The sequence below is a fragment of the Terrapene carolina genome, unplaced genomic scaffold (assembly GCF_002925995.2).
Source record: "Terrapene carolina triunguis isolate 2854851 unplaced genomic scaffold, T_m_triunguis-2.0 Scaffold67, whole genome shotgun sequence".
NCBI classification, from domain to species: Eukaryota; Metazoa; Chordata; order Testudines; family Emydidae; genus Terrapene; species Terrapene triunguis.
Window position 1 is genome coordinate 5,266,402 of NW_020664418.1, and position 15,850 is coordinate 5,282,251.

Below are 15,850 nucleotides of genomic sequence, written 5' to 3' on the forward strand. Positions count from 1 at the left end.
TGGTGTTTTTAAATAGTATCCATGCAGCTTGCAGGCATTTCACTTTTGTGACTGTTCCTTTTAATTTCTGGAAGCCAGCTGCGAGAAACCAGTTCTAAATGCTTCAAATAGGGTCCATGGACTGGAAACAAGAGGAGTGGGTGGGTCTGGGTTCCCCTACACACCCCAGCAGAGGGGTTAAATGCTGTGGTTTAAAGGGGTCTGAACCCCAAGGGGCTGGAGACAGCTGACCCTTTTCTATAGTTACCAGGGTCCTGCGTCACTAGACATTTCACCACCCCTAGAGGGAGCGACCACTAAAGATTTGGCTGGAGTCATAGTGAAAAACTACCAGGCACAGGGCTAAATGGTGATTGGCTGAACAAAGGGGGCATATGTGCCATAGTACCTGTTCAACTGTGGGGAGCGCATGCTGCTGCAAGCAGCCCTGGAGAGGTCGGGAATAACAGGCTGGCACAGGCCTCAACTTGCCCCTGCCTCAATTACAAGAAGAGGAGCACAAGTCAGCATCATGAAGTGTAATGCTCTGGCCTGGGCTGTGCAGGAGGTCAGATGAGATGATCTAATGGTCTCTGCAGGCCTTAATCCTATGGGTGACATTCTGGCCCCACTAAAGTCAATGGCATTAGAATACCTAGCTGCTATGTGGTGCTTTTCATCAACAGATCTCAAAGCTCTTTACAGAGGAGCATTATCCCCATTTTACAGATGGGGAAACTGAGGCACAGAAAGAGGAAAGTGACATATCCAAGGTCACCCAGCCGCAGAACCAAGAATAGAACCCTAATCTCCTGAATCCCCATCCAGTGCTCTATCCACTAGGCTACACTATCTCTCCTTGACACCATGAAGGCACGATGTCACCTCATGGACCACCCATCCAAATGTGCTTCTCTGTCTCCTTAGTTGTTTATATAGGGCCACCATTGGGCTACAGCGCTTTGCGAAGCACAAAGCCAGGCCAGGCTCTGGTCTAAAGGAAGTTACAGCCTCCATGGGATGTCACCACCTCTTTGTGTGGCCTTTCTAGGGGTCCCAGCTTCTCCTAACTGACCCTCTTCAGTTTGTTTTCAATCAGATCAGTCCATGAACTCCCTCCTTAAACTGACTCTATCAGCCCTTCAACTCCAGGGCATGCACTCTCTTTCTGTCTCCTGGATGCTTTCTCAGACGCTGCCTGGTGTGGGTCTGTAGCCCCTTGACTATCTTAGGCCTTTCTGCCTCTTTCTCCCTCTCTGTTCTCTCCTCATTATACCGGGTCATTTTCTCTCTTGGTCACAGGTGTGGCTGCCTGTCTCCAGGGTTGGCAGTTCTGGCAGCCACCTATGCAGGTGTGTGATCAAGCTTATTGCCTGTAAGCAGGAAAGACTCTCCATTCCCTTCTGCCTAGGCTCAGTATGGGGTGTGTGACCCCGTTACAGAGACCAACCAGTGAGAGGTGGAGCAGGCAGAGCAGCGGCTGGCCAGCGAATGGGGGGTGGTGACAGAACGGGGTGGGAAGAAGGGATGTGGAAGAAAAGAGGGAGAGGTCTCTGAATGTGGGCAGAAGGGGGGGGGGGGCTCTTCCAGATGAAGGTAGAAGCATGAAACAGACCTGTCCCCAAGGGTGGGAGACGGGGACAAAGACAGAATGTCATGGAGTAGAACTGCACGGTGGTGAAGGTCCCCGGGGGATCTCTGTTATTAGGTGTCTGGACAGAATCTCACACACGGGCTTCAGCACAATGAGGTGCCATGCTCCCCTCCTTCGGCCTTTCCCCTGCTAGCACTTAATGGGAGGGACACGGCAGCCACGCTCCCATCAGTGCAGAATCGCGTACCCTCCGCACTCCTAGTCCTGCTCAGCACTCCTTACCCCCCATCATGCATGTAAACTAAGCCAGTGCGGCAGGTGGGAGCAACTACAGAATCAGCGCCCCCCAAGCCCTTGGCATGGCAGGAGCCCTCCCCTACCCCTTTGATAAGGGCAAACGCAAATAGCTCCTCTCACCCAGTCCTTAGCTGAAGACACTTCAGTCACTGGAGCTGCTGGGGCAGCGCAGAAGGCAGCATCTACGAAGGAGAAAGATTGAGCTGGGCGGGGCTGTTCTCAGAGGCAGTGAAAATACTCCTAGATTCCTGGTTACAGTGTCAGCAGAGTGTCCCCATGCCCTGCAAGCAGCTGAGCTGGAAGTGGCCTTTGCGAAAGGCTTGTAACTCTAAGATCTGGCTTGCTTCTCATTCTGATTCCCTATCCCTCATCAGAAGCCCAACTGCTAGCTTCTGGATGAGCAAGGGACGTAGGTGCCTGCGATCTTAGCCGGGAGTCCAGCAAGCAGAACCACAGCAGTAAAACCAGCACGTCATAAAATCCTGGCTAACAATCTTCATATCTGCATGGGGAGATGGGGCAGAAACCACTGAGTGATGCTACCAATAGCCCAACCTCATTGCTGATGGAACTGACTGCAGTGGAGTTACACCAGGGGTGAATCTGGCTGCCTGCTTTCGGACAGAGCATAGAGTTGTCACCTGACTTGCAGTGATGTGGGAATGGCCTCAACTGGAGGAGGTGGTCCTGAGTCCTTCAAGACACTGAGGCCCTGCTTTTGGGAAACAGCTTCCTATTCTGAAGGGGCAACTCCTAGCTCTTAAGTCATCCAGCTAGCTGACGGGCGGGCCCAGTCGTGTTGGAGTGCTATGGATTGCAATCCCAAAACTGGAGCGCACAGGCTGGATTCTCCATTGTCCTGCACCTCAGGCCATCCTTTACATCAGTAGGTGCAAAAGGCTAGGGAATCAGAAAGGGAGCTATTGTCACCCACTTTGCACTGGTGGGAATGATGGACCCATGGCATGGGGCGATGGGGAATCAGGAGAATGGGACCGAGGCTGAACCCTGAAAGTTAGAGCACCATTAGCTGAATGAGGGTCAATTATGCAAAGAGGGAAAGAATTCCTGGACTCTTGAGAGACACTGATATTTTGTGGGTTTTAATGTAGCTGCCCCAAAGTGTAACATCTTCCTCCGATTTCACAGGGAGCATTTTGCAAGAGGGAAAATAGTTTGCGCCATTTTCGAGGTATAATAATTAGTAGTTAGCAAGGCAGGGCAGGGCAGGTGGTACAATGAGGACCATCTAGCATGCCAATCAGACATGGCATCATGCAGCCATTCCTCCAGCCCACCCAGCACCACCTTATCTCACTCCAGCAGGAGCCACATAGGTCAGGTCTGTGAAAGCGTCTTACCTCTCTCCCCAGTCACTCTTTCAAACAGAGCCTGGAGTTTGGATTTACACTCGGCGAAGTCTCCAGCCTGGACACTAGCTCCCACTGCCAGAGGCTGCAGCTTCATGAGCTCCTCTAAGGACTCCTTGATGAAGGGGTGCATGTCCATCACTTCCTGGTCCGATGCATAGAGATGCATCTTCTCCACTAGCTGCTCACCAGCCCCCATCCTTTTGAGCACAGCTTCCATCTGCTTCAGCTTCCCCTCCAGGTCCTCGTTCCGCAGGCGGTGCTGCCTGTCCACCATCTCCAGCAGCTCCTGCTCCTTCTCTCGGATCAGCTTCACCATGTGTTCGACTCTCTTTCGGATCAGCTCCTGGTTTTCAGTCCTCACCTGGTCTATGTGGTCAGCTTTGCCCTTCAGGCTTTTATAGACATCTTCAAAGTGGGCCTTCTTCCTCTTCAGCTCTTCGCTCAGGCTCCCCAGCTCCTCCTGCCGCCGCTCGATTTCCGTCTGGATGTTGCAGTAGAGTTTTGAGTGCTCACTATCCAGGAGCGCGCAGGAACAGCAGAGAGGCTTTAAACATCCTCTGCAGTAGATACTACTGATGCAAACACAATACAGTTTAATTTGAATGCATCCTAAGAAGTCCATCTTCTCCACAACCCACTGCTTGGGCTACAGTTGGGGCTGGGGCAAGGCCTTTGGTTGGAGCCACATTCTGAGCCTCGTGATTAGAGCTGGTTGGGATTTTTTCAAATAAATTTTTTTTAGTCAAAAAATGCCAATTAGTCCCAAGTGAAACCGTTCACAAACAGGATCGGTGTAAACGAATTTCATGACTCGGCAAAATGTCAAGCAATGTTTCAAAAGGGTTAGTTTCAACATTTTCAAAATGAAAAATTCTGGTTTTCTGGTCCAAAACAATCTTTAAAAAAAAAATCAAGCTAATTGCAGTCAAAAAAGAGAGAGCTTTATAAAACGAAAAAAAGATCAAAAATTAAACAAAATGTTTTGATTTACGCAAACAGAAACCTTTTCTGGTTTGGAAAACTCATTGAGATTTTGACTTTTTGTCCCGATTCAGGATGTGGAAAAAGTTTTGAACTCTCGAAGATTTTAGTGGGATGGGAAACCATTTCCCACCCAATACTATTGTGATGTGAGGTGCAGGGGAAAAGGTGAAAAGTGGAGGAGAGGAGAAGGAGAAATAAGATCTCCAAAGTTTCCCACTGGCAGCCAGATTTATGAGGGTTGATTCAAATATTTGGCCATTGGCATATCCCTAACCAAAGCATTCCCTACTGGCACATAGAGAAAAAGGGCAGAGACATAATGGGATAATAGCTGCATCCTATGGAAATTCCCTTCCCATTCTGGGGAATTCCTTAGAGATTCTCTGGGATAGATCCTCCTCAGCTGGTGTTAATGGGAATAGTTGTGCTGAAATCAATGGAGCCATGATGATTTACACCAGCTGAGGATGATGCCTTCTGTTTTTCAGGGAGTCCAGAAGAGGGACAGTCTCCAAAGAGAAGATGAATGAAGAAAATTTGCAGCCCAGCATAGCCACCCAGGGGCTGGAATCTACAAGGTGATTCATTAGGAGCTGTTTGTAGAAGTTGGCAATTCGCTCTTGATGAGAAATGGTATGTCCCTGCCTCTCTGATTCCATTTCTCCTCCCACTCAACTGCTTGTAGGTACCAACTAAATTAACAGCCGAGGCACAGAAAGGCTAAGAGACTTCCCCAAGGTCACACACAATCTGTGATGAAACAGGGATTTGACACCCACCCCCAATCTCCCAGGCCCTAGCCTAGTCCCCTAAGCACTGGACCAGCCCTCCTTGCAAGGACATACTGGTGCAGCTGCAGGAATGGTACTAATGGTGTCAGCTGCAGCATACCCAGGGCTCAGTCACTACTTTCACCATGCAGGTTATGCTGAGCAGATTTCCATGACTTGGTGGTGAAAATGGCTTAGTCCCATCTACCCTAATATTTTAGCACTGATTTCAGCTGCACTGTTGCTGGCAGTCATTGGCCCAGCTGCACCCAGTGAGTAAGGGAGACAGAATATCCAGGATGTCCATGCAACACATGCTTCTCATTTGCAGTAATCTCACCGGGCCAGATTCTGATCTCCGTTACAGTGGTATAAAGCCAAGCGTAACCCATCAGTGACAATGAAGTCATTCTGCATTTATAATGGTGTAAATTGGATCCGATTCTGGCCCATTCTGAGGTTAAAACCGTGGAGTCTGGGATACAGACACCTAGAGCCTGAGGAAATCTGAGGCATGCAGAGAAATGTGACGTGAGATTCTCTCTCCTCTTGCCCAGTCTTGTTTCTTTTCATGCCCGTCACTTTTCAGTTTGACGACATCCCAATGAATCCCACCCCGAAGTGTGATTTAAAATGCTACAGGCAACCAAAGAAATAGGGCTGGGCAGATGGGAGGAATAATCAAACCATTGTCCTCTAAGAGAACCAGGGATTTAATTAGTGATTGGTACAGGCAGCAATAGATTACTATACATGTGTGTTATAGGCATGATCGGCTGGTGAAGCTTCCCCTCGGTGAGGCTAGCTCCCTGTCCCGCCTCTTCTGCCTGTGGCCTCACCCACACTGCACCCCAACTCTGCCCCAGGCCCACCTCCTCCTCCCCTGCCGCAGGTGTCCCTCCTCTCCATCCCCCCCTCCTCCTTGCCACTTGGGCCCCTGCCACTGCTCACCGGTCCCTCCTTCCCCCACTTCCTGCTCAGTCCCCTTGCCGCTGCTCGCCAGTCTGTCCTCCCACCTCTTGGCCCCCCTGCTCGCCCTATGCAACCCTCTTCTCTTTCCCCCCTCCTCCCCGCTCGGCCCCACAGCCACTATTCACTGATCCTGTCCCCTGTCCCCACTAGGCCCCCCCCCACCTCTGCTCGCTAGTCCCTCCTCCCTCCCCCTTCCCTTGTCATCTCCCTCCCTGTGTGCATCCCTCCTCTCCTCCCCCCTCCCCACATGCTCCCCCTTCTTCCCACACAACCCCTGCCCCTGCCACCCGCCGCATCCCTCTTCCTATTGGAGGTCGAGTTGGGGAGGAGGAGGGACTGGTAAGTGGCGGCAGGGGGGCCCAGCAGAGCAGAGAGGAGGAACCGATGAGTGGCGGCAGGGATCACCAGAGAGGGGGGCGGAGAGTGCTGGAGAGGAGCAGCTAGGCGGAGAATGCTGAGCTTTTATATGAGCCATGCAAGTTCTGGGACAGCTGAGGATGCGGTATCTGCTACTCAGCTTCCTGGGTTCATCAGTATTCTCCCTGGGGAGTCCCAGGGACCTGGGAAGCTGAGTAGCAGATACCAGCTCCTCAGCTGCCCGGGAACTTGCATGGCGCATAATAAATAAGCAAACTCTTCCTGCGGAAGCCCACTCCCAGCAGGGAGGGGAAGAAGTGGAGCCACCACAGCCCAGGCTTCCGGTAGCAGGATCAGCAGCAGCTGCGCCAGGGAGGTTTTTGTCCCAGAGCCCTAAATGGCCCCCTCAAGGATTGAACTCACAACCCTGGGTTTAGCAAGCCAATGCTCAAACCACTAAGCTATCCCTCCCCTTCAAGGTCCCTGCAGAAGAGCAGCCCTGAGGCACTGTTAGAGGTGCAGGGGGGATGTGAATTTCAGCCTGACCCCTGTCGCGATCTGCTGACACCCTGAAGCAAGGGTGGGAATGTGCAGAGGCCACTTGAAAAAGAGCTGGCCTCATTTTACAGATGGGGAAACTGAGGCACAGGAAGAGGCTGTTGTGACGTTACACCCCATATTCTGCATAGAAAGATGGTTATGATATGAATACGGCATAACTAAGATATACTTTATTCAAGATGGCTCATGTAAGATACCATTAGAAAGGTTATGATTTACTGAATGTGATTATCCAGTTTGTATGCATGTATCATTTCTCTATCTAAAGTTAGGAATATTGACTATGTAACAATTACATCTGTGTGTGTACATGGGAGGAACACCCACCAGACAGTAGGCAATCCTCCTGAATGACCCATTTGAGGAGGACAATAGAACTCTGAAGATACTAATCTCCCACCTTCCTGAGGTGCTTCCTGGGATGCTGATTGACACTACAAGGTCAGGTGATAACGTCACCTGATGAAAAATACCCCCTTGGACACTGCTGGTACTTTTCCACTGTAGGTGGATGGGGATCAAACAAAGGATTCCTGCCTTAGGTAAATCCTTTTTAAGGGCTGGGGAGGAGGTTGATCTTGACTCTCCTCCATTGCCTACCCAAGAAGAAGGACTGCTGAAAGTACCTGAAGGGACAAAGGAACTAACCTGAGGGGAAAGGGAGGGGTGAGTCCAGACTGAGACAAGGGTCCAGTCTGTAAGAAGAAATAACTGGAACTCTAAGCTACAAAAACTCTGCAACTTACCTAAAATAACATTTAGAGTGAGAAATTACTTTTTGAAACTACTCTCTTTAAGATCTTACGCTTAGTATGTGTATTTTGTTTTATTTGCTCAGTAATATGCTTTGCTGTGTTTGCTATCCCTTATAATCACTTTTATAGTTAATAAATTTGTTTTGTCTATTATTAAACCCAGTTTGTGCAATTTCTACCTGGGGGGGGGGGCAAGAAGTTGTGCATATTTCTCTTCACATTGAGGGAGCGGGCGAATTTTTATGAGCTTACGCTGTGCAGATCTTTCTATACAGCGCAAGACAATATTATTTTGGGTTTATTCCCCAAAGGGGGTGTGCACGTGAGTGCTGGGTGAATCCTCTCACACAGAGCTGACTTCAGTCTGTGTCTGCAGCTGGGTGTGGCCCAACCTCTGTGTGTGTGTGCTGCAAGAGGCTGGAGAGCCTAATTCAACAAAACAGGGAGAGGGAATCCAGGCTGGTGGAGCAGGAGGGGCTCAGTGAAACCCCAGTACATCAGGTGGCATCCCAGAAGAGGGGTCCAACACATCACAGCTGTGACTTGCCCAAGGTCGCATAGTGGGTTAGTGGAAGAGCTGAGAATAGAACCCAAGGGCCATATTCTTGCTACATGACTCAAGTAGCTCCTGCGGAAGTCAATGGGCATTACCTTCATATCTTGGTGCAAGAAGAAAGGGTCCTAAGTTCCCTAGACTCCCAGGCCTGGCCTTCACCACAGACCCTCCCTCTCAATACCCTTTTCCAATGTGCTCACAACTTTATGGGAATAAATCATAGCAGGTTGATGTTCTTACCTTGTAATGTAGTTCTGGTCATTGTGGGTGGGATTGGAACAGAAGAGGATTCTGGACTTCCTTGCTCCCTCCAGAAACTGTTTGGCAGATTCTGCCTTCAGCTCCCTCACCTTCCTCGTTTCATGGCTTTTTTTCTTTGAGAACCACTGGTGGGCCTCAAAGCATCTGATACAAAAGAATTCCTCACACTCAGAGCACCAGAACTCGGCCTGATCGTTGCAGAGGTCACAGACCAAGTCGCTGCTGCTGACAATCTTCTGGTAGGTGCTCAGCTTGGCCTGCAGATTGGCGAAGAGCAGGTTGTCCTGGTCTGGGATCCCACTGACTTGTGGGATGGGAGCCTGGCAGATGGGGCACTGGCCAACGGGCTTGTTCTCTTCCAGGCAGTTGGTGCACAAAGTGTGAAGGCAGGACAGGAGCTTGGGATTCCTGGGTTCTTTCCGGCACCCCTGGCAAAGCAGGAACTGAAATTCTTCCTCCATCACCTTTGGGAGAGAGAGAGACCCTGGGGGGTCACCAATGCTGTGCTGCTCTGCTGAGAGACCCAGTGAGTGATGGGGGAGGGGAGCGGGGAGGAAAGATGTCTCTATGTAACAGTAATAATATTCCAAGCTAACCATGTAGTGTATTTTTTTTTTAAATCCCTTCTATCCATTTTAAATTTGCCACCTTTCAATTTCCCCAGGCATCCCCTTGTTTCTGTGTTTTGAGGAAGAGTGAAGGGGAACAAAGGGAACTATGAAGTGTTGTGCTGTGTGGTATATGGCCTGTATGATGGGATGGACCAGGGCTAGAGGCACCCTACTGGAGGCTGCAGGATCCTGCCCCTGAATATTACACTGTAGCGAGGCGGTGGGATACCCCACAGCCCCGCTGAGGGCCGAACCTCCCCTAATACCAACGTGGGCGGAGCCACCGGGTCCGGCGCCCGCCCTTCAGAGGTTACGGCCCCGACCCGGAAGTATAAAAGCCCGCCTGCAGAGCTCAGTGGAGCCCACGCCGGCGGAGAGAGCAGACGTCTCTGGCCGAGCTCCCGCTTGGGAGACAGCCGCAGGCCGCGACTGGCCTGCTGACTTACCAGACCTGCCAAGCTTACCTCTCGCCCGCTACCCTGAGGAGGACTGGCCAAGCCTGCCCCGTGCCAGCTACCCCGAGGAGGAGCCGAGCCTGCCCTTCACCCGGTACCCTGAGGAGCCGATGCTGGTGGAGAGCACCGAGGACACTAGGACGGCCCAGGTACCATACGAGGGGGAGTGTGGAAGTAGCCCGGGGGCAGCCGACCCCAGTCTGGCTGCTGCACTGCCAAAGCCGATGTCAGTGTGTTGCGGCCAGGATCCCCACTGACAGCAGCGGGTTTCTGCCGCTGCTAGGGCCCCGGGCTGGGACGCAGTGGAGTGGGAGGGCCTGCGTCCCCCCTGCCACCCACTCCTTGGGTGGCAGACTCCCCCTTTTCCCCTGGCCTAGAGAGGCTGGGACCTGCTACAAACCCTGACCCAGCCCCTGCTTAAAGACCTGGGTTTCTGCCTGACTGCTTGATTGTTGCCCCGCTCTGACCTAGGGCCTGGGCTGCTATAGACATTGCCTCAGCCCCTGCTTAAGGGCCTGGGTTTTCCGAGCTACTGACTCAGCCCCTGCTTGAGGGCCGGAGCCCCAGACTGTGTGATTACTGCCCTGCCCTGATTGAGGGCTCGGGGCTCTTTTCGGACCTATTGGCTCAGCCCCTGCTTACGGGCCTGAGCCCCCTAACCGTGTGTCCGTTATCCCAGACTGCCGCCGGGCCAGGACTGCCGGCAGACCAGAGCGAGGCGGTGGGATACCCCACAGCCGCGCTGAGGGCTGAACCTCGGCCGAGACTACGAACAAACATATGAGTGCATGTAGTACATATTGCAAATTCATGGCCCTCAACATCATGCAAACTGGCTTATTACAGAACACTGCACGCCTATCTCTCCTGGGTGTCCCCACTGCTCAAGTATAAAACCTCACCACGGGAGATTATTTTATCCAGTCCTGGGAGGCAGGGAAATATTATTATCCCCATTTTGCAGATGGGGAACTGAAACACAGCGTGGTTGAGTGACTCGCCCAAGCCACCCAGGGGTTAATATGCAGAGATCTCACAACTCCCCAACTCCCACAAAACCATCTCACCCCTCTTCCCCACTGTGTCTGCCAACTAGTCACCAGCTATTAAAGCAGAGGCTGGACTCTGTGTGCCCTGGATAAAGTTTGGAGGAGGACTCCAATTATCCCTTAGTGGTAAGAGATGGAGGAGAGCCATCTCTCCCAGCAGAAAGGAATCTCAGTCCAGGTAGGGCTGTGATGCTACCTCTCAGCACGAGCATACTGTCATGCCACGTGTGAGTCTGTCCACCTCTGTACTAAGATCTGTTGGAGGGGCGGTGTTAGTGTCAAACACCACATGACATATGTTAGTCACTTAATGCACTGCTGAAAGGCGCTCAGATACTATGGCAATGAGCACAGCATAAGAATTAATATAGAATAGACACAGCAACAAGTGCAACAACAAGTGCAACAAATCCTAGGGGGTGTTGTGTGGGCCTGTTTTCAGAGGTGTGGGCTGCTTTTGAGACCCATTTCAGCTTGTGGTTGTTGAAAAATCTAGCAGCCAGTTCCTGTTGAAGTCAGTTGCAATGCAACTTTGTCAGGTATTTGGGATATCAGCTGGGGAGGGAAGCAGACAAGTAATAGAGGAACATGCACAAGTAGGATGCCAGCTCTGAGAGCTAACTCCATGGTCCTATCCTGGGCACTAGATCCAGCCTCCTCAATATTTCTGGGATAGCCCCAAATTCACGGCCTGCCTGCCTCATGTGCAGGAAGTTAAGGGGACCCTCCAGAAATACAAGGGTGCATGAAACCACAGCATTTTGCCCTCTCGCATCATGGCACAACGGTGTCACAGGACAGTGATGTGCTGAGGCTGTGCCACAATGCTGATGTGTGCCCCCCAAAGTGGGTCTCTCCCAGAAATGGTCTCCAAAAAGTGGGGAGCTGGGGTTGTCTCATGCAGGAATTCCCCCACCCCCTCTGTGTAGCTGGGAAACAAATGGCACACTATCATACAAAGATGAGTGAAAGATAAAATACCTGCATTGAGAGCGGATGCACAGCCAGCTCCTGCCACAGCTCTGGGGACAGTCTATCTGCTGCTGTGGCCAAGGGAGAGTAACAAGGAACTTCCTGCGAAGCAGAAGTGCCACAGCTAGTTTCATTTTCTCTGTGTGACCTGCAGGGAGGAGGAGCTGCAGGAAGTTTCCACTGCTGCCAAGGAAGGCGGTACAACCTAGTGTTGGGGGAAGGGAGCAGCTGGCTGCAGGGCCTGAACAGGCCAAGTTCCCTGTTTGTAGGCTGCCTGTGCTTGTGCCTGGGCCCTGCCTGGGATGCCAACATGTCAGTGCGCAGCAGGCTCATCCCTAATGAAGCCAGTATGGTACCGGCCGCTGGGTGCAGTGAGGTCTGCAAGGCCCTGACTTGCCTGTGCCTACGGTTACCATAAGTCTGGGTTTTCCTGGACATGACCTCTTTTTTTTGATCTGCCCATCTGTGTCCGGGAGGATTTTTCAAATAAGAGGCAATGTCTGGGATTTTTCCTTGCAGAGCAGACCTTGCAACTCAGAAAGAGCTATCTCCATGCCCCGATTGTTCCCTCCCATACATCCGCAGCTGCCAGCAACATAAATTGCTCCCTGTCAGAATTTGCTGCCTATGTGGTACTGAGCATATAACCTGCCCCAGCCTGACCTGCCAGGTAAGCAGAGCTGCCATTGCCTTTCAGCTGGCCTGCCTGTCCTGCCGTGGGGCCTCAGAGCCTGGCCAAGAAGGGTGACAGGGCCAGGCCCTGGCTCCGCACCCGGATGAGAGGCCTGCAGGGAGGCACTGACGGGCTGGCGCTGTGTCCTGGGCATGCCCTCCACCTTGAGAATGAGACTGCAGGTACCCCCTCAGTACCCCCTCCCACTACACATGCACCCCCAAATACCTCCCTCCAAGTACACACCCACCCCTCCAGTTCCCCCTCCCTCTTCCCCCTGGTAGTGTCCTCTATTTTGGAACTTGAAATATGTAACTCTACCTGTGCCCATGCTTGCTGGTCAGACCCATGTGTGGCAATGAGAACAGATGGCTGTGCCCCATCAGAGTCCCTCCATCCACCGGGGGGATGCCAGGAGTCTGTGTTTGTCAAGTGTCCTGCTGCGCTCAATCACTTGAATCTCCATCCTATGTGCTGGGGATGCTGGGCACATACATGCCAAGTCTCACTCATTGGGTATAATCCTCACTCATTAGCATGCTATCTCTTTCTCCACCCACATTCCTAAGCTTATCTTACTCATTTTGAGTAAATAGATAATATTTTTACTCAGGCGCTGCAATAAACAACAATACATCCGGGCCCTCAGGCACTGGGCCTAGTGCTTATAAAACTGCTTTCCAAGCTCACCTACTGTGGTAACTATGGAGACTACAGGCCCGCCTTGAGAGGAGGCTATGCAGGAGGGGTGTGTGTGTGTGAATATTTGACAGTTAAGAAAATGAGTTTGCCCAAAAAACAAGCAGGACTTTTGAAAGTCTGCGGGTTCTGCAAAATACAGTTCAAAATTTAAGCCACACTGGACAAATTCATGTCTTCTGGGATCTCCAACCATCCAGGTTTTTATTCCAACCAGCAAATAATTGTTAAAATCCACTGGTTTGCATTGGCTCTTAAGCAAAATAAGCGGTCATGGGATAAGAGGGAATGTTCTCTCATGGATTGGTAACTGGTTAAAAGATAGGAAACAAAGGGTAGGACTAAATGGTGTTGGGGGCCACTGGGCATAGCTACCAGGTAACTCGGGAGAGTGGAAGGCCAAAGTGTCGATGAAGCTCTTTTGCTCTGGGCCTATTTGAACCCCCAGACTCCATCTTGTGAACTCTCACCTACTTCTGGGCTAAACTGCTTACAGGCTGAAGTAGAAATGTAAGGGTCAGCTTTTCTAGCAGGCAGCTGCTGTAAACAGGCCTTGCAAGGCCGAAAGATAAGCAGGCGTATGGGAACTTTTCTAATTGTAACGGCTAGAGAAGGGAGGGGTGGGAGTAGTAAGAGGGAGTTAACAGACAAAAACTTACACAGAAACAGCTTGGGGTATAAAAAGGTAAAAGTTATTTGTATTTGTTGCACTGGATTTGAGACATGCTGGTCTCCTAGTGCCATTTCAGAGCTCTGAAATAAACTTGGCTTGCTTTCTCCCCTCGGTGTCTTTATTGGTGCTAAGCACACCGGGCCAACGGACCATTTGAAGTCCGCCTCGAGCCCTCAGGCGGTGACAATGGTCAGTTTTCAGAATGGAGAGAGGTAAATAGAGGTGTCTCCCAGGGATCTGTACTGGGCCCAGTCCTATTTGACATATTCATAAACAATCTGGAAAAAGGAGTAAACAGTGAGGTGGCAAAATTTGCAGATGATACAAAACTACTCAAGATAGTTAAGTCCCAGGCAGACTGTGAAGAGCTACAAAAGGATCTCACAAAACTGGGTGACTGGGCAACAAAATGGCAGATGAAATTTAATGTTGATAAATGCAAAGTAATGCACATTAGAAAACATAATCCTAACTATACATTTACAATGATGGGGTCTAAATTAGCTGTTACCACTCAAGAAAGAGATCCTTGGGTCATTGTGGATAGTTCTCTGAAATCATCTACTCAATGTGCAGCGGCAGTCAAAAAAGCAAACAGAATGTTGGGAATCGTCAAGAAAGGGATAGATAATAAGACAGAAAATATCACATTGCCTCTGTATAAATCCATGGTACGCCCACACCTTGAATACTGCATGCAGATGTGGTCGCCCCATCTCAAAAAAGATATATTGGAATTGGAAAAGGTTCAAAAAGGGCAACAAAAATGATTAGGGGTATAGAACGGCTTCCGTATGAGGAGGGATTAATAAGACTGGGACTTTTCAGCTAGGAAAAGAGGCGACTAAGGGGGGATATGATAGAGGTCTATAAAATCATGAGTGGTATAGAGAAAGTAAATAAGGAAGTGTTATTTACTCCTTCTCATAATACAAGAACAAGGGGCCACTAAATGAAATTAATAGGTAGCAGGTTTAAAACAAACACAAGAAAGTATTTTTTTACACAATGCACTGTCAACCTCTGGAACTCCTTGCCAGAGGGTGTTGTGAAGGCCAGTACTATAACGGGGTTCAAAAGGGAGCTAGAAAGATTCATGGAAGATAGGTCCATCAATGGCTATTAGCCAGGATGGGCAGAAATGGTGTCCCTAGCCTCTGTTTGCCAGAAGCTGGGATTGGGTGACAGGGCATGGATCACTTGATGATAACCTGTCATTGGCCACTGTCAGAGGACAGGATAGTGGGCTTGATGGACCTTTGGTCTGACCCAGTATGGACATTCTTGTGTTCTTATTGCATGGAGAATTCTCACCTGCCCTAGACATTAGTATGAGCTAGGACATTGAAGTGTTTCAGATGCAAAATTAAGCAGTGTACATTTAAAAAAGTTATTAAGTGCTGGTTGGATTAAAAGCCTGGACTATTGGATGTCACCAAGGAGCAAAAAAGAGAGTCCCTGTAATAAGCAATGACCTGACACACTCCTGGAAATTCTTACTCTTTGAGGCTGTAAATCTCACTATTAAGGACAGCCAACCCTTGGTATCTCTGTGGGCACCACTACCTAGATTAAGGCAAACCCCAGATAGGGTTGCCAAATTTCTAATTCCAGAAAACCGAGCAGCCTTGCCCTGCCCACTGCCCCGCCTCTTCCCTGAGGCCCCACCCCACCCCTTCCCAAGGCCCCGCCCCATTCACTCCATCCCCCCTCCCTCCGACACTTGCTCTCCCCCACCCTCTCTCACGTGCTCATTTTCACTGCAAGGCCCAAACAGGCATATTTATTGTTTTGACAGATGTGTTATGCTATGTTCAGGTTTTATTTGTTACAGGACGCTAAAGCTGGCAGCAAAATAGTTAAAAAAGGTAATTTTTAAAAAAATGAAATTTCACAAAGGTTTTCATGATTCTTTCCCTCCCCTCTTCCCATTTTTTGTAACCAGCTCCATGTTTTTTGTTCACTAAAGTTATTGTAATTTTATCTGTGGAATTAGGACCACACATTATCACAGCTGCAATGGGTCCATTAAAGGCCCACTCCTGAAGCCCAAATACAAATCCATAGAGCACAACCACAGAAATGCACATCTGTCCAGACACCTAGATAAATAAATCTGTAGAAACTGACGTCCACACCTACCTGCAGATACACACGTGTATTCATGTGTACACATCTAGTATGCACTAACACATATGCTTCCACATTATTTAATGTTACAATTGTTGTTTAGTGCCTAGAGACCCCAACTAAGATCAG

At 50.1% G+C, this 15,850-nt stretch overlaps 1 protein-coding gene across 2 annotated transcripts in view; it reads right to left on the reverse strand.

Annotated features, from left to right (window-relative positions):
* The window catches only part of LOC112117220 (protein PML-like), a 37,262-nt gene extending 25,583 nt beyond the window's left edge, over positions 1-11,679 (reverse strand). Inside the window, exons 1-4 of one of the 2 annotated variants that reach the window (XM_024215139.2) lie at positions 11,556-11,679; positions 8,439-8,923; positions 3,232-3,812; positions 1,991-2,052 (exon numbers count right to left, since the gene is read on the reverse strand). In XM_024215139.2, coding sequence (XP_024070907.1) covers positions 1,991-2,052; positions 3,232-3,812; positions 8,439-8,923; positions 11,556-11,561 — 1,134 coding nt within the window. In that variant the 5' untranslated portion in view covers positions 11,562-11,679. Of the gene's footprint in view, positions 1-1,990; positions 2,053-3,231; positions 3,816-8,438; positions 8,924-11,555 lie in introns of both variants that reach the window. The other variant, XM_024215138.2, reaches the window with a different exon arrangement.
* Positions 11,680-15,850: the final 4,171 nt, after the last annotated feature.